This window comes from Drosophila takahashii, chromosome 2R (assembly GCF_030179915.1).
Source record: "Drosophila takahashii strain IR98-3 E-12201 chromosome 2R, DtakHiC1v2, whole genome shotgun sequence".
Lineage (NCBI taxonomy): Eukaryota > Metazoa > Arthropoda > Insecta > Diptera > Drosophilidae > Drosophila > Drosophila takahashii.
In genome coordinates this window covers 35036584-35055146 of record NC_091679.1, presented here as the reverse complement: position 1 = coordinate 35055146, position 18563 = coordinate 35036584, and the positions used below count along the sequence as shown (strand labels likewise).

The 18563-nt window shown below is 40.0% G+C and overlaps 6 protein-coding genes across 10 annotated transcripts; 5 read left to right on the top strand and 1 right to left on the bottom strand.

The window, feature by feature from the left end:
• The first annotated feature begins 74 nt into the window (after nt 1-74).
• On the top strand, nt 75-3477 carry LOC108060379 (G protein pathway suppressor 2). Of its 3 annotated transcripts, none has more exons than XM_070213821.1 (5): nt 75-785; nt 856-958; nt 1780-1830; nt 1929-2407; nt 3130-3477. In XM_070213821.1, the coding sequence occupies exons 1-5, from the start codon at nt 345-347 to the stop codon at nt 3301-3303; spliced, it is 1248 nt and encodes a 415-aa protein (XP_070069922.1). In that variant the 5' UTR covers nt 75-344; the 3' UTR covers nt 3304-3477. The 3 variants fall into 3 exon arrangements, with proteins under 3 accessions (XP_070069922.1, XP_017001559.2, XP_017001560.2); XM_017146070.3 differs by having other exon boundaries at nt 3118-3477; XM_017146071.3 differs by lacking the exon at nt 1780-1830 and having other exon boundaries at nt 3118-3477.
• Nucleotides 3478-6007: 2530 nt separating this feature from the next.
• Nucleotides 6008-11233, top strand: Tsp42Ea (Tetraspanin 42Ea). The gene is made up of 6 exons (XM_017146079.3): nt 6008-6127; nt 7690-7801; nt 10023-10214; nt 10276-10437; nt 10507-10701; nt 10892-11233. The coding sequence occupies exons 2-6, from the start codon at nt 7742-7744 to the stop codon at nt 10961-10963; spliced, it is 681 nt and encodes a 226-aa protein (XP_017001568.2). The 5' UTR covers nt 6008-6127; nt 7690-7741; the 3' UTR covers nt 10964-11233.
• LOC108060380 (uncharacterized) lies at nt 6052-7623 on the top strand. 3 transcript variants are annotated; one of them, XM_044393207.2, is made up of 2 exons: nt 6052-6165; nt 6220-7623. In XM_044393207.2, the coding sequence occupies exon 2, from the start codon at nt 6517-6519 to the stop codon at nt 7234-7236; it is 720 nt and encodes a 239-aa protein (XP_044249142.1). In that variant the 5' UTR covers nt 6052-6165; nt 6220-6516; the 3' UTR covers nt 7237-7623. The 3 variants fall into 3 exon arrangements, with proteins under 3 accessions (XP_044249142.1, XP_070069924.1, XP_070069923.1); XM_070213823.1 differs by having other exon boundaries at nt 6159-6430; nt 6495-7623; XM_070213822.1 differs by having other exon boundaries at nt 6160-6425; nt 6495-7623.
• Nucleotides 11234-12210: 977 nt separating the features above from the next.
• Nucleotides 12211-13272, top strand: LOC138912632 (23 kDa integral membrane protein-like). Its single transcript, XM_070213826.1, has 3 exons — nt 12211-12505; nt 12570-12734; nt 12907-13272. Exons 1-3 carry the CDS (start codon nt 12254-12256, stop codon nt 13156-13158), a joined length of 669 nt encoding a protein of 222 aa, XP_070069927.1. The 5' UTR covers nt 12211-12253; the 3' UTR covers nt 13159-13272.
• A 290-nt stretch (nt 13273-13562) lies between these two features.
• Nucleotides 13563-15572, top strand: Tsp42Ec (Tetraspanin 42Ec). The gene is made up of 3 exons (XM_070213824.1): nt 13563-13761; nt 14832-15023; nt 15088-15572. Exons 1-3 carry the CDS (start codon nt 13702-13704, stop codon nt 15532-15534), a joined length of 699 nt encoding a protein of 232 aa, XP_070069925.1. The 5' UTR covers nt 13563-13701; the 3' UTR covers nt 15535-15572.
• Nucleotides 15573-16152: 580 nt separating this feature from the next.
• Tsp42Ed (Tetraspanin 42Ed) lies at nt 16153-18135 on the bottom strand. Its single transcript, XM_017146078.3, has 5 exons — nt 17977-18135; nt 17058-17249; nt 16835-16996; nt 16395-16592; nt 16153-16332 (listed from the first exon to the last, which is right to left on the bottom strand). Exons 1-5 carry the CDS (start codon nt 18034-18036, stop codon nt 16261-16263), a joined length of 684 nt encoding a protein of 227 aa, XP_017001567.1. The 5' UTR covers nt 18037-18135; the 3' UTR covers nt 16153-16260.
• Between the last annotated feature and the right edge of the window lie 428 nt (nt 18136-18563).

Sequence of the window (18563 nt, the reverse complement as noted above, 5' to 3'; positions counted from 1 at the left end):
GAACTTATTAAACGTTACCCTATATGAACATAAAATCTAGCTGTTTTATAGCTACAGCCGGCTGCACTACAGTATCGAAAGGTGGCAACTCTGGTCGGCACATCACTCACACAAAAAATTGTTTACCACAAAAACGTTGCTGAATTAGACAAAAAAACAAAGTGCAGAACATTTGCAGTGATCCCCAAGACGCGCGCCAACCCCCAGAGTTTCCCGGAGCGGTGTCCACCTGAATTCCCGCCCACTGCCGCCAGCACAGCATTCCATTTTTGGGGAGCCCCTCGATTGCCCGGTCGTCCACGAACGCTTATAAAATTGGCAAGATAACTAAGCATAGCACAAAGATGCCGCCAGCATCAGCGGTGAACAATAGCAACGCGGCCGCCCAGGCGGCGAAGGCCGAGCGGGCGGAGAAGCTGCGCGGCGCCCTGAAGGGCTTCATCGTGGCGGACCGCCAGCGGCGGCAGGAGGAGTTCGAGGCGCAGTGCGAGGAGCAGCGGCTGCGGCGGGAGCGCGAGGAGGTGGAGCGCCAGAACCAGGCGGCATTGGACGACACACGCGGCCAGATCACCCGGCTGGACGAGCAGCTGGCCGACCTGCACAGCCAGAAGCACCAGCTGACCGTCCAGCTGAAGAAGGTGCTCAACGAGGATGAAACACGGAAGAAGCTGGCCAAGGAGAACGAATTGTTCGCCATCCAGCAGGCGGCGGCCAGCGCGGCGAGCGGCCCGGTCTTCCTGCCGCCCCTCCGCCTCCAGCACCAGCATCATCCGCTGATGCAGAAGGTAGGCTATCTAGCATATTGTGTGTTTCACTTTCTAAAGCTCTTTCTTCTTTCGTTCCCATCAAATACAGCCCCCGCCCGGTGGACAGCCAGGGAAACGGGGCAGGAGTCCCTCGCCGCCGAGTCAGCAGCAGCAGGCCTACTACAAGAGCGCCGCCAGCTACGCCCAGCAGAGTAAGCCAGGACGACGATGTGGCCCTCGGCCCTCCAATACAGTGAACGCTGCCAAAGGCGGACAGTCGAAAGTTCTGTACAAAAAGACGCACTTCCTGTTGGATTTCTTTAGCTCGAATATCGTCATGGTTTTTACATAGCACTACTAGTAACTTTTCAAGCATTACACTTCAAATTAACATTTTTAGTGGCCGAAAATGTTATAGTTTTTGAATAGACCATCTTCTAGTTCAAATATGTCTATCGACAACTCTTAGTAATTCCAGTGTAATTCACTTTTGTGGTCGGATAAACATCTATGCCACTAACTCAATCGAAATCACAGATTTTTCCACTAATTTATCAATGTTATCATACTTTTATTAGTGGGCTTATCTGATCTATTGCTGTAATCTTATTTTACGGAACATAATACACTTCCCACAATCAAAAGGGCCATAATTATAAACTATAAGGCTGCATTCAGGCCTCAGAAAGTTTAAATTTAATGTATTTTTCTAAGACAAGCATATATCTATTATCTTAAAGAGTACTAGTTCCTGAAAGTTTTAAATATTGCTTTAAAAATTACATTATTTATAACTGTTTGTATTCGCTAGCCGTTCGAGTTAATGAATTTCAACTGTTAACCATAATTATTTTACTATTTTATACAAACACCGTTTGATCTGCTCTGCGGAGCCTTCACTGTACCTGATTAACCTGCTCGCTAACACCCCGTCCCGCTCATGCGAAACTCATTTGACTGCGCACACTAACCCCTAACAACACAGGCACACAACTTATGTTCATTTCGTTATTTGTTTACGATCGATTCGCAGAACACGATGACTACCGTCGTGCCGCGGACTATGCTAGATTATCATGGAACAGTAAGCACCTCACTCGCAATACCAAGACCGAGCTCCTCCGCCGGAACGATCGCAGCCAAGACTCCCCAATGAACCCCCGCTCTTTCCCTCTCTTCCAGAGACCACGGCGCAGTATCCGGGCACGGGCACGGTCTTCTATCAGACGACCGCTCCTCCGCCGACGACGCAGCACCAGGCGGACGCCCGTCTGCAGTCCATCTACAACTACAACCTTCCCTTGCGCCAGGCCTACCACGTGGATCTGCCCAGCGCCACGGCCAGCAAGCCGCCGGACTCACAGTCGCCGAAGGCGCCGCAAGGGCAGCCGATGCAGGTGCTCCACATCAACCTCGACCAGCCGGCCATCTCGCAAGCAGATCTGGTGGCCCAGGTCGGTGGCAGCATCTCGGTGAAGGCCTCCCAGCCGCAGGTGACCATGGAGAAGCTGCCCGACCGCTACCACATCGAGGTGAAGCACGACGGCCAGCCGAGCCACGGCCCGCCGCCACCGCATCTGCTGTCGGAGGGCGTCATCTTCAAGCCGCTGCTCAGCGAACTCTCCATGCATACCAACGTGCTGCAGATAAGCAGCAGTCAGGTGGGTCTCTATTCTAGGAATCTAGAAAAAAAAACATAAACCCCTATCAGTAGAATTATTTCCTTTGAAATTTAGGTATTTTAAGAAATAATATTCAAATCTATTAAGTGGGAATTTTTGTTGATAACGAATTTTAATCAGGGTTCGTAAACATCACTCATTTTAAATATCCCTCAAAAACAAGCCGACTGTGATGAAATTAAATAAATATCAAACTAATTGTCATCTTTGAGTGACAAAAAGTGAGGGAAAAAAATATCCCTCACGAGTGATGAAATGATCATTGACAATATTGTCAAAGACTTAGCAGAAGATACAAAAGATGTAACCTGCGTTCAAAAACATATGAATTGCATATTAAAGTCTAGATAATACACAAAAAAACTTTTATAAAACTTGGTGCTAGTAGCCTTTTTTTGTTTTTATTTTCCTAATTTTTTTCTCACAAAATGAGGAAAAAGCAGTATAAAGCAGTTGAGATTTTTATCAGACAAATATTTATCAGCCCTGCTTGGTTACTCCTCATTTTATTGTGACAAATATCACCGCCCTATGCTGATATTATTATATTTTAACAAAATGACAGATTGTGAGGGATATTTTACGAACCCTGAATTTTAATCGAAAATGCTTTGAACATTTATGAAATAGCCACTGTACATAAACAGTACCCGAAAATACTTAGAACATTTTGACTAACATCTGAACAGTTTCCTCCACAGAATCCGAAAACGGCGGGCAGCATCACGCAGGGCTATGCCCCTGGACGAGGAGGATCCGCTCACGAACAGCAGCTAGCCAGGCAACAGTTGGCGATGCTGCCCGGCCAGCCGGGAGCTCCGACCGGATCCGTTCCCGGGTCCGCTCAGCAGCACTACACGCGACGAATGTACTAGCCCCGCCCGAGGATTTGGCAATGTTGTCGCTACGGAACTCACTCACTGATATACTTACGATTTTAAATGGACATTATACTGACTACGCTTCCCACGTGGAGTCGGATACACGAAATAAAACACACAACTATGGCGTCCCTATTTTCCAATCGATAATACAATACTGAGATTTGATATTGATATTGGTATTCATGGGTTGGCATAATCTGTGGTAAGTGTGGTATGATTAAATAACGTTGAGAATTGCTTCCTATTTCACTAATTAGTAATTCAATTAATCATGGAATATCAGCATCGAAAGGAGGTATGGTTTTGTATGTTAGCACCTCTCCATTTAGGAGAAATGCCAAATGTCTAAAAAAAAGCATGATACAACTTTGGATAAAATTTGTTATAAATGTCGGAAATTGTTTGTCTTTATCTAAACAATTCAAAATTTCTTTGTTTGGACAGCTGCAGAATCCAGAATACAGGCAGAACTTTTTATAAATTATAAACGTTCTTTAAAAATGTCTGCTTCGAAATTAAATCGGATTCCAATAGTAATAAAAATGTAATCTTGAAAATTCTTAAAAATATCAGTAAAGATGAGAATTCTTTTAACAATGAAAGGCTCTGTTGCTTTGGCAAATTCTAACTACATTTTTATTCGCTGTGCACAATAGATGCTAATCGGATCTCCCGCACCCATGGGAACACCAAGATTTCCCCGGGGTATTAGTGGTATGCTTATTTACGAAATTGCTCGAGTGTGACGCATGTTGTCTCCCAATCCCGACCACAAGCTTTTCCTGACGGATAATTGCCCTCCCCTTGAGAGACAATCTCACTTAAGTCATTCTGTATTTAACAGTAATTCGTCATTTACAAAAAATATTTGCTAGATAGGAAGCTAACCAGAAGTGCACACAAATGATTCATAATTGATTCTATTTTGTCAATAATTGGGAGCTCAACACAGGGAAAAAATACTCGATACTGTTTTTAGGACAATCTCGAAAAAACCCAAACGAAAAATCATAAAATTGAAAGCGGTTCAGAATTTGTAGATTGATAAATGGTAACTATGTATCTATATATAAATATATATATTTATATAGATATTTTTTAAAATTTCCATTGCTAAATCATTAATTTAATTAAATTTTGTTAATTTTTTTCAGTACCACTTAAGAACTTTAATTCGTGATCAAATATACAAATACGAAATTTTATTATTATTTGTGCATTAATAAGAATGACGTATATGAGATGTATGTATAATTTGTGGACTATCAAAATTTCGTGCTATTTTTCAAATTACCTATTCAGAAGTAAACATATATATGAGGAATTTGGCAGGTTTTGTGGTTTCTCTATATGGCAACTAATGAGTAATCACATTACTAAGAGTTGGAAAATTTGAAATCAAGCCAATCTTATAGATATAGAAAAAAAGTGATATGTATTTTCAATAATTTCATCTATGATCCATGCAGATATTTCTCTTGGTGCGCTTGGTTGCTGTGGAAATACATTTAAATTTAGATACGGAACAACGTGAGGTTAATTGCGGGGAGCACACTTGTTAATTAGGAATGTCAGCGGGTGCGACAGTTGGCGTTCTGCTCTCCTCTCCAAATCCAAAAAATAATAATGCTTCCAAGCCACGTTTTCATTGGATTACGTAAGCTGTAAACCAGTTTCTGCTGCTGGTGTCTGTTGTTATTGTTGTTAGTGTGTCAAGGAAAAGTTACAGACAATTACAACGCCCTTCTGTCTGGTAATTAAAAACGGAAGCCATGCCCGAAGCCATAGTAACGTGGCTATTGAAAGCACATCGGCGGCCCAAACTGGTTGAAACTTTCATGAAAAGTCCGCCCACGACAGGCCCGAAAACCGCAAAACACGTTCGCCAGTTGCAGTGGAAATCGCATCGAAAGTATTTGCGGTTCAACGTGACAGTCAGGCTTCGGTAATTCGAAATTTTAGAATATTTCATTTGTAGGTTTGTAATTCGAAATTTTCTTATTACGCAGTAATAATGTGGTAGAGAATCAATCTGGAAAATGTATTTACATTGTACGAAGCTTGTAAACTTGCTAAATGGCAATTTCTGAACCAAAGTTTTTAGCGTTTTCAGCAAAAATCAAAACATGACAAATAGAGTTTTATGAAATGAAGTTTTTTAACACTTTCAGCATAAATGTCGGTTTTCAAATATTACTCATTTACTGATATCCCTGGTATTTTTAATATTCTTAACATTTATAGGAATTTAACTCTTGTTGAATATTTTTAGAATTTTTTAAGTTTAAAATAAAATTAATCTTTAATAAATGAGACATACAAAAAATTAAAAATAAATCAAAACTATATTTTAAAAATAATATTTTTAGCAACGAAGTACATGTAATTTGTTTTAAGAACTTAATCCCTTTTAAAGGCATTCGTATTCTTACCTTAACATTTTCAAACTCGGCAGCAGGTAAAAAGCAAATATCGACCGCAGTAAATTTGCATAAATAAACAAAGGGTTTAGTCAGCGCGATTTGTAACAGAGAAGAGAGCGGGAAAAACAAGTTAGTGCAATTACCGTTGGAGAGGGGGGGAAGAGGAACCTAAGGGGGATGGCGAACCGAGACCAAAACAAAAAACATGTGCGTTTGTGTGAGTGTGAAGCAACAGGCGGTTGGGGCTGCTGCTTCAATATTATCGCTTTGGCGCAGCTTTTGAACGATCTCGCCGTTCAGTTAGCATTGACTACTACTCGGAGGCGGTTCGAAAAAGCGGAGCGCGCGTAAATTCATTCAGCTAATACGAAAAAATAAGCGGAAAATCCAAGGTGTGTGTGGGTTTTGTTTTCAAACTGCGTGTGCTTGTGTGAGTGAGAACGAGAGAGGGAGAGCTTTCAAATTTAAAACTCGAACATAACAGGCCCACAGGGTGATTCCTGTTGCAAAGCGTCGAAGGTGCGATCTGTCACACACTAGTTGTCCTGCTCGCACTGAGGCAAATGTCAAAGTCTTCCGTTCAGTTAGGAAAACAGAACTGCAGGCAAAGTCAATCGAATCAGCGACAAAATTAGCCCCACTAGGGAGAATCTTACATATAGATTAGGCCAACATAACGCAACCGGTGTGGTAAAGTGAGATCGGCCAGATCAGAGATAATCCGAGCAAAAGCATATATAACCAGCGAACAATTTCCAGTTATTCCCCACCCGTCGTCGCCATGGAGTCGGCCAAGGATTTAGTGCGGTCCAAGTACCAGGACTTATGTAACTTCCTGGAGCGCGACACCCGCGGCAGCGAGCTGGTCATCTACGGCACCTCGGCGCTCCTCCTGGCGGTGGCCTACGTGAAGCGCAAGCCGGCCTATCTGGTGCGCCAGTTCAAGCAGCCCTCGCACATCCCGGAGCGCCTGATCAGCGAGCGGGTGATGCACACAGGCAGGATTGCGGGGGTCAAGCAGCAGGAGCAGGACACCCTGCTGATGATCCAGCATCGCCCTTTGATTCCCATCTTCACCAGCCGCCAGCGCCTGCTGCCCGTGAAGTTGCCCGGTGTTCGGGTGAATGCCAATGGTTACTCCTGGCTGCAGCAGTGCCTCATTGGTCGCGAGGCCACCTTTCTGCCGCTGAAGAGTCCCAAGGGACAGGACTTTGTGGTCTGCCAGCTGTGCCTGGTCCATCCGCCGCGGGGCAACCGCCTGCTGGACGTCTCAGAGACGCTGTTGAAGCTGCGCTTCGCCAAATACGCCCAGGATGCGGCGTCGGGGGTGAAGAGGAACGGAAAGTACTACCAGCACCTGAGGAAGGTCGAGCAGACCACCGCCGAGAAGGAGGCCTGGCTGTCGTGGGCCTCCGGCTATCCCTACATCTGGCGGCGCTACAACGAACTGAAGCAGCGCCTGCTGCCCAAGGAGAAGCTGCTGCCGGAGCTAGTGCGCTGATCCCGATCTCCAAGCCACTTACTTAGTTACAGGGCTAGCTCCCTAACTTAGTTATACGGCTAGCCACTAGCCAGCTTAACCCAATGTGCTTTCTTCACTGGCTTGTTGATTGGATTGCTGTATCAAAACTCATTCTAGAAAGCACATTAGTTGTAGGACTAGCTAGCCCCTTACGAAAACGAAACCAACGACAATCGATGCCCAGGCGGTACGTGATCGTGTGCTTATTTCCTCGTCCAGTAAAGCCGCAGCGCTAGCATTTCTTTACTCAAATGTTCAAATAAACAAAATGTTGTTTTTACCACGGATGACATCAGTGCGTGTGCCTGTGTGTGTTGTTGTTCGTGTGCGTGCATGTTTCACAAATAAAACGACAAAATACTTAAATTTTCACGTTTGTATCTGAATGTATCTCAATTCCATTCTTTTTTCGTTCCCCCAACAAACGATCAGTTGCAGTTTTTCCTCCACCTTCACCAGCAATCTCCCACGAAACTCAAGCAAAATGAGCTGCGGAATCTCCATGGTTAAATATATACTATTTATATTCAATTTGCTCTGTTCGGTGAGTATCACACATTTAGATTATATCATTTCTATCTAGCGCCAACGGCCAAGCCCAGTTTTCTCGGTCTTTTTAGGCTCGCTATGATATCATAAGTTTGGCACGGTTTAAACTGGTTTTCCTTAAACTTAGTTTTTTGGATTATTTGCTGAGAAAGTTTGGGCATAAAAACGGGTTTACAATAGTACGTTTCAAAAAGGTAAAAGAGGCTCGTTAAATAAAAGGGGCTCGTTAAAGATCATAAAGGTATCATTTTGTTTAACAAAAATAGTTTTCAGTCCTCTGATAACAAATTTTTGTTAGGCTGTAAATTTGTTTGGTCCAAATCCAGGGGTTTTTAATTTTTTTTTGCTTTTATTATTATTTTTAAACGAATTACGCAGTTATTACCAACGTATTAGTATTATTTATAATTCGTTTTATTCAAAGACTTAAAATATTTTTGTAATTAAAAACAATTACAACCTATAATTTTTCGGTTACGAAACGCACTGTACATGTAATGTGGGGGCAGAGTTTGAGATCATCAGTATGCCAAACCTGTTATTAAAATGGGGCTACCATTGTGACGTAGCGGTACCCAAATAATTCTGTATAAATTTGTGTATACTACGTATTTTGTTTATTTTGGTGTCAGAAAACGAGTTTTGATTGGTTTGGTTCAACAGAGTTTCCCACATCCGAACCCCAGAAACACGCATCCCATTAGTTGGATCCGCTCGAGGTTAACTGGTTTCAAACGCCAACCAAACAATCGTTGAAACGCCAGCCAGCGGTGGCATTTCGATATTGTTTTGCAACTTCTATGTAACTAACTGCCCCAAAGGCGCTGCACCGGCCAGAGAAACTGTACTTTGCCTAACCAGTTTGGGGCCCTGATTTGCAGGTGTGATTGGACTCCGTCGGAGGCCCAGAAAAATTACAGTCACGCAATCTTGGATGTCAATCCTTACACGTGAAAAATATGAATACTAACGAGTTATAATTTCTCAGGCCGCGAATTCTTAAGTTACCCAAATATATATTTAATTAATTAATTTAATTAATTGTTAATGGTTTTTTTTTTAAATTTTTTTATGTATTAGACAATGAAATGTAGCTACTACTTGAATACAATTCGGACCAATATAATATGATAGAACATTTTTTATTGTGTATAACATAAAATTTAATTGTGAGATGAATACTCAAACATTTTGTCTCTATAAGAAACACTCCCACATCGTCTGGCAGTACTCAATGTAAACCTATGTAAAAAGCATTACAGAGGGGCTCACCCAAAAATAGTTGAGTTAATTAAATTTGAACTTGTTCCCATTAAGTGACGAGCCAAAACTCGGAAACAACAGAAATTTAATCTGCACTTGAACTCAATTTTCCACGGATTGGTGGGGGTTGTCCGACCGATCTAGAAATATCAGACGGTTGGGTGGGTTGGTTATTATTATAATTAGACTTGTGTCGCAATATCGCTCTCTCTTGATCTGATCCAATGAACCTGCTGAACTCAGCGGCTTAGTCATGGCTGCAATTTGGTGAATTCTTATGAATTATAGTTTAATTGGGCGCTTCTAATCTAATAAATAGAGGTTGACGTAGGGTGATAAAAAATCAAAGCCAAAGTAAATTTGTTTTTGATATTTATCGTAGATAGGGTCTGTTCTGTTTAATCTTAATTAGCAGGATTGATAAGAGATAAGCCTTTTGATAGGCATGCAAATTGGCAGCTGGGTTGCCATAATCATAATGTAAATAAGAAGTAATAGGATTGCAATTGCACTTTTGTTGTAGGTTATTTTTTGATCTAAAACAAAATTAAGGACGCAGACCTCTTATTAGATACTTTTAAAATTCTCCCAGTGCATTGAAGATATTTGTTTTTTTTTATTATATATAACTCATGAACTTTTCACCTCAAATAGCTTTTTGGTGAATATGAAAAGCTCAGCGTAATCCCAATAGGCATTTATTTTGATGGAAGATTTTAACGATTTTGTTTTTTTAAATTCCTTCAATTTATTTTAGAAATCAATAAATAATTTTTATAAAAATTGTAATAAATAATTTGTTATTATCCATTAAGTTTAAAGATAATAATTGTTTGCAAAGGTATTTTTATCATAAAACTAAAATGGGTTTGACTGCTGGGCTATACAAACTTAAACTTCCTTCCTGATAAATATTTGATTTATAATATGATCTTCAATATGATCTTCTTCAGATATGCGGCATCTTGCTGATCGTTTTCGGAGCTCTGCTCTTCAGCAAAGTTCACAACATCGATGACTTCGCGGAAGCCCTGCGTTCCCAGCAGGTTCCCGTGACGATGATTATCCTTGGCACTATTATCCTGCTGATTTCCTGGTTCGGCTGCTGCGGTGCCATTCGCGAATCCTACTGCATGTCCATGACGGTACTTGAATGGCCTTTGAGTGTGATAACCCTTACCTACATATAATGTTTACCCATTGTAGTATTCCATTCTGCTGTTCGTCCTTATGATTGGCCAACTGGCCTTGGTCATCTACATGTGGGTCCAGAAGGATAGGTACTTGCAAATCATGGGTGATGTGGTGGAGAAAGCCTGGGACCATCGCACCCGTCGTGCAGACTACATGGATGCCCTTCAGATTAGCGTAAGTTCATGTGGTTATAGGGTATTCTTTCATATTTTTTACCAACTCCCAACTCTTTCCCCCTTTTAGATGAAATGCTGTGGACGCAGTGGCTACACCGACTACGCCTACCAGGGCAAATACCCTCCTTCCTGCTGCAGCGACACCAACCACTGCAGCAATCAGAACGTCTACCAGAGGGGCTGCAAAGTCACCTTCGTCGAATTCTGGGACAGGAACAGCGACATCATCAAATATGCTGGCCTGGTCATTGCTGCCATTGAAGTAAGTTTTTTAAACTATCAACGAACTTCAAAATACGATATGTGCTCTGCTGGTACTCTGCTATCACACACAGTATAGAAAAGCTGAGCAAAAAAATCTCACTGGTTTAAACTGAACTCCAAATTTGACTCATACTCGTATTTCCCAAATGAAATTCACTTCTTATCTAAAATACTTTATTTCCTTTCAGTTTGTCGGCTTTGTATTCGCCTGTTGCCTGGCGAACAGCATTCGGAACTACCGGCGCCGCGCGGAATATTAATCGCTGGAAAAGAAAGCCTTTCACTAATTTTAATTGAAACCGAAAGTACGAATTATGTTGCCCAATTTTACGAATATATCACCTGATACAGATGGCCATTGAAATTTTACATAATCTCAAGTTTTAGCAGAGAATCCCACGTCGAATTCGATATGATACATTTTTTTAAGATCGTTAGTTGAGAGTTATATTGATTGTGCTAATATTTTTAACTGTACAAAATAATTTATACTCCTAGAGATTGCAATAAACTGAGAAATTTATTATAAATTGTACTGTTTTATTATTCTTAATGGTATTGTAACCAAGTAAAAGTTCGAAAGAACTTAAAACACCTTCTACATTCATTGGTAGAACTAACTAAAAATGTGAACTGAGGAATTTTAGCTTATCACGATAATATTTTACTCTTGAAGTACCGGGTAAAAATAGAGGTTGTAAAATTGAACAAACATAAAACTTATCAATCATTGCTATCATCTCTATTGACATAATTCCATAGAACTAACCTATCAGAAGATTATATTTAGTTGGCTTTGTAGGGCTTATATGCTATCTAATCTAGTCGTACAGGTACATATTTTATCTGCAAAGGGAATTTGGCCATTTTCCAATGTCAAAGGGAAATTATTCTTCCCTAAAAACCCCATTAATTATCAAAATCTAAATCGGGGTGTTGGAGTTACGCTCGTTGGAGTACACTCGGTAAAATGTTTATTAGTCGATTGATAGAGTATAAATCTATGCGATAAGATCGGGGACTCACGGGGAAACGGTGGCCAAGCAAACGTAAATTGTGAGTCAGCGCATAAACGAAATTATTTTCCACCTGATAAGGGAATTTCACACCTTTCCCAGGCAGGAAGGTCGCGAAATTCTAAATGATTCATCTTATTAGAAGACGAACGCCCCCAAAGATTGAATTTTATGAATGTAAGATAATTTTTCGCCCCCAACCGTGGTTTATATCAACATGTGAATCACTGCGTCCACCAAGTACGTAATTTCCCTGGGTTCTGTGGTCTGTGGTCTATGGTCTAGTATCTACGCGGGTGCAAAGTGATCAACTGAATGATTTTTTCAAGTACATAGGAAAGAGAGCTGGCAGTGCTAGTACATAGCTAACTTTATGGCTGAGATAAGAACGCACCCGATAAGATGAGTACTTCGAATACGCTTTAATAGCCGAGTGCTGCCAGAAAGCCAAATCAGTTTGACGAAAAACGTCGCTTCGAACGAACGGATTATCCAGCGAACCAACGAGAACCCCGAAAAAAAAAATCCAGCAACATGAATTGTCTATCCGCGATGTTCAAGTACCTCCTGTACTTGCTCAACCTGATCTTTGTGGCCGGTGGCATCCTCCTAATTGTGGTTGGTTCCATCATGCTCTCAACGATGGGTAACTTTACCTCCTTCGACGGAGCAGTTAACACCCAGACCATCCCGATCTGCATTATCGTCATTGGCTGCGTCACCTTTGTGGTGGCATTCTTTGGATGCTGCGGCACCATTAGGGAGAATGCCTGCTGCACTACGATTGTAAGTCTTTTGGATCCCTTGTCCATCCGATTTGGGAAACTAACTAGTTCACTTACCCTTTCAGTACGCCATCTGCATGCTCATTCTGTTCGGCCTTCAACTGGCCCTGTCCATTTGGATCTTCGCGGCCAACGACAAGTTCCTGACCAGCATGGGCAAGGTGGTGGACAAGGCCATGGATGAGAATGACGCTGCCCAGGGATATCCCATGGATGCCCTTCAATTGGCCGTAAGTTCCTAGAAATTAACCTAAAAAAATTGGAAAAACAGTAGATTCTTTTTGAAGTTATAAGATCTTCTGCCAAAAAAGATAGAAATTTAATATTTCTCAAGAATCTTTTTCTGTATTAATTATATAGTAATATAGTAATATAATATTAATGAACCCACTTTTCTTACAGTTCAATTGCTGTGGCAACTCTGGTTACGCCGACTACACCACCGTGCCCGCCTCCTGCTGTGGCTACAAGGATCGCAGCAGGACCTGTGAGGCTGCCATTTATACCCAGCGACCTGGCTGCCAGGCGGAGTTCGTTGATTTCTGGGCCTCCAACACGGACATCATTCGATGGAGCAGTCTGATCATCGCCCTCTTCGAGCTGGGCATCTTCATTATGTCATGCTGCCTGGCCAGTGCGATGAGGAAGCGCTAAAAACAATAGTCTGACCTAACTTTATAGCTGTAGCCCAGTTCCTAGCATAAATCCAAAGAAACAAAATTATCACTCACCTTAAATAAAAAACAAAATAGGTTAAGCTCAATAAAATATTATTGCTTATTCGCTGTCTATCTTTGGCCAACGCCTATCTTATCACGACAAGTTGATGTTTTTCCAAAAACTATGTCCTTATCTGACAAAAAGCCCGGGGCCCCACGTTTGTGAGATCAATTGCCCTCAGAAATGAATCACTTCCATATGCCAATTGTTATCGATTTCCCCCACACATTCAGGCCCCATTATCTATCCTTCTTTTCGGCCTCGATTATGATATCAGGCACTCGCGTATCTTTCCGATATCGCCCGTGTCTGTTGGACAATTTAAAAACGGTAGCCCATCTGGAAGTCCAGTCCAATCGAACGACAGTAAACGACGCGAGTACGCGATAAAATCAAAGCGAATCGGAGTTTCTCCTCTTGGATATCATACTTGATTTTTTTTATTCTGTAAATTAAAGCCAACATAAAACTTTCAAAATGGGTTGTCTATCCGGAATAGTCAACTTTATTTTATATATTGTTAATATAGTGTTTTTGGTAAGTTATTAGATCATTAGAAAACAAACAAAACATTTAAAACACAAAAAAAAACCAACAAAAATTATAACAAAGTGAAAAAATGTTATTCAAAAGTGTCAATTTTGAAAATAACATATGATTGTTTGTGCTTTCCAATATTATTCATTGAATTATTCGTAATTCAGTAAAATATTCCAAAACAGTACATGTCCTGCGTTTAAGAATTTAAAGTGAATTTCAAAAAGTAACATTTTTAAAAATATTATATGACTACTTATGTTTTGAGTTATAAGTATACATTCAATGATTTGGTAAATTATTTACAGAAAAACGGCACAGTATTAAAACACTGCAAAAAAGTTTAATAACAAAGTAAAATAATTTAATCGAAAACGTATTTTTTTAAATTGTTGTTATAAAACTTTTTTATCGGTTAACTGGCCCCTTTATTTAATTCTAATTTCATTTTCTGTAACTTATAATAATAATAATAATAAATCTAAAGATAATAACAATAAATTTAAAAATGCAGATTTCATTTATTAGAAGTGAACTATAAGTTAGTTATAAAGTTTTACAATGACGCCATAGAAATTGGTAGGAAATGATATAATTACGCATCGGTTGCTTCTGTGTCACAAGGTATATCATATTTATTCATAACAATGTGTTAGCAAAGTTAAAAATACCTATCCACCACTGTAATGACAGCAGACATACACGAATTTTATCAGTTAATTGACATTATCAGTGTTTTGTAATATAAATAATGAGCCAAATATTGGAAACGAACGTGAACACACATACAATAACCATTTAATAAATCGTAAAAATATGTTGAATTTCAATAGAATAATAATACATAATAATAATATTTAAGTAATAGCAATAAAGCAAAAAAAAATTGTACTTTAGCCCCCTTATTAAATATCTTAATTACTCTAACTTAAATTTTTTTTAAAAAACTTAGCCAGAAAATCAAATAGATAAATAATATATTCTTCATTTTATTTAGAAAGCAGCAGCAAAATTTACAACTAAATTCCAGAATAAAAGTTATAATTTATTTATTGTACATTTTTTTACAGATCGTGGGCATCCTTCTGATCGTGCTGGGCTCGATCATGTTATCGGATCTCAGTCACTTTGATGGTGCCGGAAGCGGTACGAACACCGATACCATCCCGATTTGCGTAACCGTTTTGGGAGGCCTGATCTTCGTGGTGTCCTTCTTCGGGTGCTACGGTATCTTCAGGCAAAGTGCCTGCATGACAGGAGCAGTGAGTTTTGATAACGACGCTCATTCAAGCAACTCCAACTTATATAACACTTTTCTATTAATAGTACACCAGCATGGTTTTTATCCTCTTCATCCTGCAACTGGTGCTCACCTGCTGGGTGTTTGTGAATCGATCAGCATTTCTAAATGATATGACCAATTTGGTGAACTTGCTCTGGAACTCAAAGGACTACAATGCAATGGGTGTGCTGGAGAACACCTTTGGTTGCTGTGGCGACACCGGCTATACGAACTACGGTAGTATGGGTCTCTCGGTTCCCGGAACCTGCTGCGGCTACTTGGATCGCCAGACCACTTGCAGTGCCCAATCGGGCTACCAATCGAGACCCGGCTGCAGCGAGAAGTTCGAGGAGTTCTGGAACGACAACATGGACATCATTCGCTGGTCCGGTCTGGGCCTCTGCATTTTTGACCTGATCGTCTTCCTGATCGCCGGCGCCCTGACCAATTGTATGCGCACCCAGAACGGTGGGCGACAGGTTTATGCCTAGATTTCGATTGAACAATAAATAAAGTCTAACTTATAAAACCATTTACTTCTAATAAAATACTTTAAAAAACCTTTCCGACTCGGATCAGGAAAAATGTTCGTTAACCGATATTATTTTTGGAGAAAAAACTAATTTTTTTTAGCTGCCTGGGGTTATGGGAAAAATTAAATGACAATCTCCCAGGCCCCAAGACAGGGAGGCATTTATAATAATATAGCCTCGAGCTAAAGACATACAAATTTCTGAAAATGCCAACCTAAATTTATGTTATATATTTTATACAAAAGTCATTTAAAAATGTTGATACTGGGATTAGGGGGGTTTGACTCCCACTCTTATACAAAATGCTCTGACTTGAACTACCACTCTTATACAAAATGCTCTGTAAAAAAGTATGCTACAAAAATGTGTTCTGAAAACCCCGCCCACAACCAAATTCCGTATACGCCATGAAGTGCAAGTGCTATTTAGGGTAATAAAGACCCTAAGCAAACATTTTTTGATTTCAGTTTTTTTTGATCGGTGTTCCTTTTTCGGATTTCTTTTAGACTGTCCTACAATATGTGTGTTTATATGAGGAATTGACATCATCGTACATATTGAAAATTAGATTGTAAATAAGTTTGAACAAAATATTTTCTTTTATTTATTTAGTCATTAATTTACTTTATGTCGTTTTATAGATCGGGAGATAATCTTAATACTATAATAATTGGTGGTTCCACACTAGTAGTTCTGGCGTCTCTGTGAGTTGCGGGTCTGGTTAGACAGGCAACAGGCGAAAATGAAGGCCACAAGCTGAGAAAAGAAGAGTTACCATTAGTATTTCGAGTGTATGTAAGGCTTCAGCTTTAAGTTACCTCAACAGCGGTCACACCTAGACCAGCGTACTTAATGATATTCACGTTGGTGTCCCAGAACGAATCGACGGCCTTTAGGCAACTGGATCGCGTCATAACCTGGGTTAGAGCGCAGGTTCCATTAGAGGGTGAGTCGCAGCAGGAGGCGGGATACGTAATGCCGTAGTCAGCAAAGCCATTCAATCCACAGCACTTGAACTACAATCAGAGAAAAATATTATTGTTATGCAAACCCTATAAATCATCTTCAGTCTAATTCTAAAACAAACGGATGTTTACACTCGAGAAATAATTAAAATACAAGGCAGCCTTTTAAAAACTAATGTTCATACGTAGAAATATTTCAATTTTGTATGGACCCTTATAATATTTTAAAGTTAGATTCCCGTTTCAACCTTACTTAAAAAAAATTTTCCATAATGTATGTAAAAAATACTCACCGATCGCTGCAGTGTGTCCATGAGAAGGGCATCGGTTTTGCGCTGATCCCAAATGGTTTGGACAATCTTCTCCAGGGATTGCTGTATCTGGACGTGGTCCACCCACACGTAGATTATCAAAGCCAGCTGACTGATCAGCAGTACCAGCATGACAACAGAGTACTAATAAAGAAAGGAAAATTCATTATTCATGTGCTAAAGGGTTTGAGATCTTTGAACCCACCGAGGTCAGAGCACAGGAGTTCTCGCGAATAGCTCCGCAGCATCCCATGAAGGCCACCAAGAAGATGATGCATCCGAGGGCCAGGATGATGATGGCCACGCTGTTGGCTGTGAATGTCTCACCCACACCCGAGAAGTCCTTTATGGTTGACACCATAATGGAACCGAAGGTGATAAGCAAAATACCGCATATCTAAATACAATGGAAAATCAAGAATTAGCCTTGTTAGTCAAAGGTTTCGATAACAGTCATCGTGCTGATGATTCAACCAAATTGAATAACAGCCACCTCCGCCCAAGTTATTGTTCCCGAGCGTACCGGGTACTTCACAAGGAGGGGGGAGATTACTTATAAATAATATGCACAAAATAGATTTACTTAGGAAACCCACTTCTAACTAAGCATTATTAAGTTTTATTATTTTTAAAACATAAATCACGTTAGGCAAAGCCGCATTGACAATAATTGAACCAAAATTATCGGGCTATACTAGTTGAAAGCTTTTGATTTTTGTCCACAACAAATTTCATCACAAATACTATACAGAGAGGGGAATCTCTATCTGTCGTACGATCGTATGTATTACTCATGCTGTTATCTTTTCGGAGTACAATGCGTTTTCCGACAACTGTTTCAGCTCATTAGCCGTAATTACGTTCCCCATTGGCATGCAATGATTTATTTAAAGAATTTTAGTGTTTTTTTTTTAATTTTCTACCCATTTTCTGTGTATTTTTCGATAAGATAACTTTTGAAAGCAGTGTGTATCCAGGGCGGTATGAACGGAAATCTTGAGCCCCAAGAGTTTATTTGTCATTGCTTTGCAGATAAGATATGGCCCGAGCCAATGGATACTATTTTCAAACCGCTCCCGCTGTTGTAACTGAGATCTTTGCATCTCTTGAGAAACTATTCTTACCACAAACAGTATATTGAATATGAAAAGCACATATTTCACAAATACTCCGCCACAATCCATTGCAGAATTATATTGTACTTTGATTGGTTTCAATAGGAAAAATTAATTATTCGATGCGTTTCGTTTCGTAGTCAAGTTGCGACTGAAAAGCATTCGATATAAAACAATTCTTTATGAGTTTCCCAATCGCAAAAAGCTTCGTTAAACTCTCTAAGTCAACAGTTGATAAGGAAAAGCGTTGAAAAACATTTTCCGAAAAGTATGCATCGTTTACTGGAATAAACCTCATTTCAGAAACCGGGGAACTGATACTTATACAATTTTTTACTTTTAAAGGTCTTTGCAAAATAAATAAAGTATATACAAATAAAAATCTATTTTTTAATCCTAAATATAAATATAACCCGCTTGAAATTCCTTCAAATACGTTTATTTAAGATTTTAAAAATGTTTGAATATTTTTTAGAACCGCAGTTGTAAAATAAAATGGTATTGAATTTATTTTTTACCTCAGCTTAAAAATGGTTTGAGTCAATGGTGAATGTCTATCAAAGTTCCCCACCACGCTTTTCGTGCGTGAGCACGCA

Excerpts from the sequence above, each read along its gene's own strand:
- LOC108060379 (XM_017146070.3), top strand. The coding sequence starts at position 345 with ATGCCGCCAGCATCAGCGGTGAACAATAGCAACGCGGCCGCCCAGGCG. Across the intron at positions 786-855 it reads ATCATCCGCTGATGCAGAAG|CCCCCGCCCGGTGGACAGCC; the intron begins GTAGGCTATCTA and ends CATCAAATACAG. Across the intron at positions 2,408-3,117 it reads TGCAGATAAGCAGCAGTCAG|TTTCCTCCACAGAATCCGAA; the intron begins GTGGGTCTCTAT and ends ACATCTGAACAG.
- LOC108060380 (XM_044393207.2), top strand. The coding sequence starts at position 6,517 with ATGGAGTCGGCCAAGGATTTAGTGCGGTCCAAGTACCAGGACTTATGT.
- Tsp42Ea (XM_017146079.3), top strand. The coding sequence starts at position 7,742 with ATGAGCTGCGGAATCTCCATGGTTAAATATATACTATTTATATTCAAT. Across the intron at positions 10,438-10,506 it reads TGGATGCCCTTCAGATTAGC|ATGAAATGCTGTGGACGCAG; the intron begins GTAAGTTCATGT and ends TCCCCCTTTTAG. Across the intron at positions 10,702-10,891 it reads TGGTCATTGCTGCCATTGAA|TTTGTCGGCTTTGTATTCGC; the intron begins GTAAGTTTTTTA and ends ATTTCCTTTCAG.
- LOC138912632 (XM_070213826.1), top strand. The coding sequence starts at position 12,254 with ATGAATTGTCTATCCGCGATGTTCAAGTACCTCCTGTACTTGCTCAAC. Across the intron at positions 12,506-12,569 it reads ATGCCTGCTGCACTACGATT|TACGCCATCTGCATGCTCAT; the intron begins GTAAGTCTTTTG and ends TTACCCTTTCAG. Across the intron at positions 12,735-12,906 it reads TGGATGCCCTTCAATTGGCC|TTCAATTGCTGTGGCAACTC; the intron begins GTAAGTTCCTAG and ends CTTTTCTTACAG.
- Tsp42Ec (XM_070213824.1), top strand. The coding sequence starts at position 13,702 with ATGGGTTGTCTATCCGGAATAGTCAACTTTATTTTATATATTGTTAAT. Across the intron at positions 13,762-14,831 it reads TTGTTAATATAGTGTTTTTG|ATCGTGGGCATCCTTCTGAT; the intron begins GTAAGTTATTAG and ends ATTTTTTTACAG. Across the intron at positions 15,024-15,087 it reads GTGCCTGCATGACAGGAGCA|TACACCAGCATGGTTTTTAT; the intron begins GTGAGTTTTGAT and ends TTCTATTAATAG.
- Tsp42Ed (XM_017146078.3), bottom strand. The coding sequence starts at position 18,036 with ATGGATTGTGGCGGAGTATTTGTGAAATATGTGCTTTTCATATTCAAT. Across the intron at positions 16,593-16,834 it reads TGGACACACTGCAGCGATCG|TTCAAGTGCTGTGGATTGAA; the intron begins GTGAGTATTTTT and ends CTCTGATTGTAG. Across the intron at positions 16,333-16,394 it reads TAGGTGTGACCGCTGTTGAG|CTTGTGGCCTTCATTTTCGC; the intron begins GTAACTTAAAGC and ends TTCTTTTCTCAG.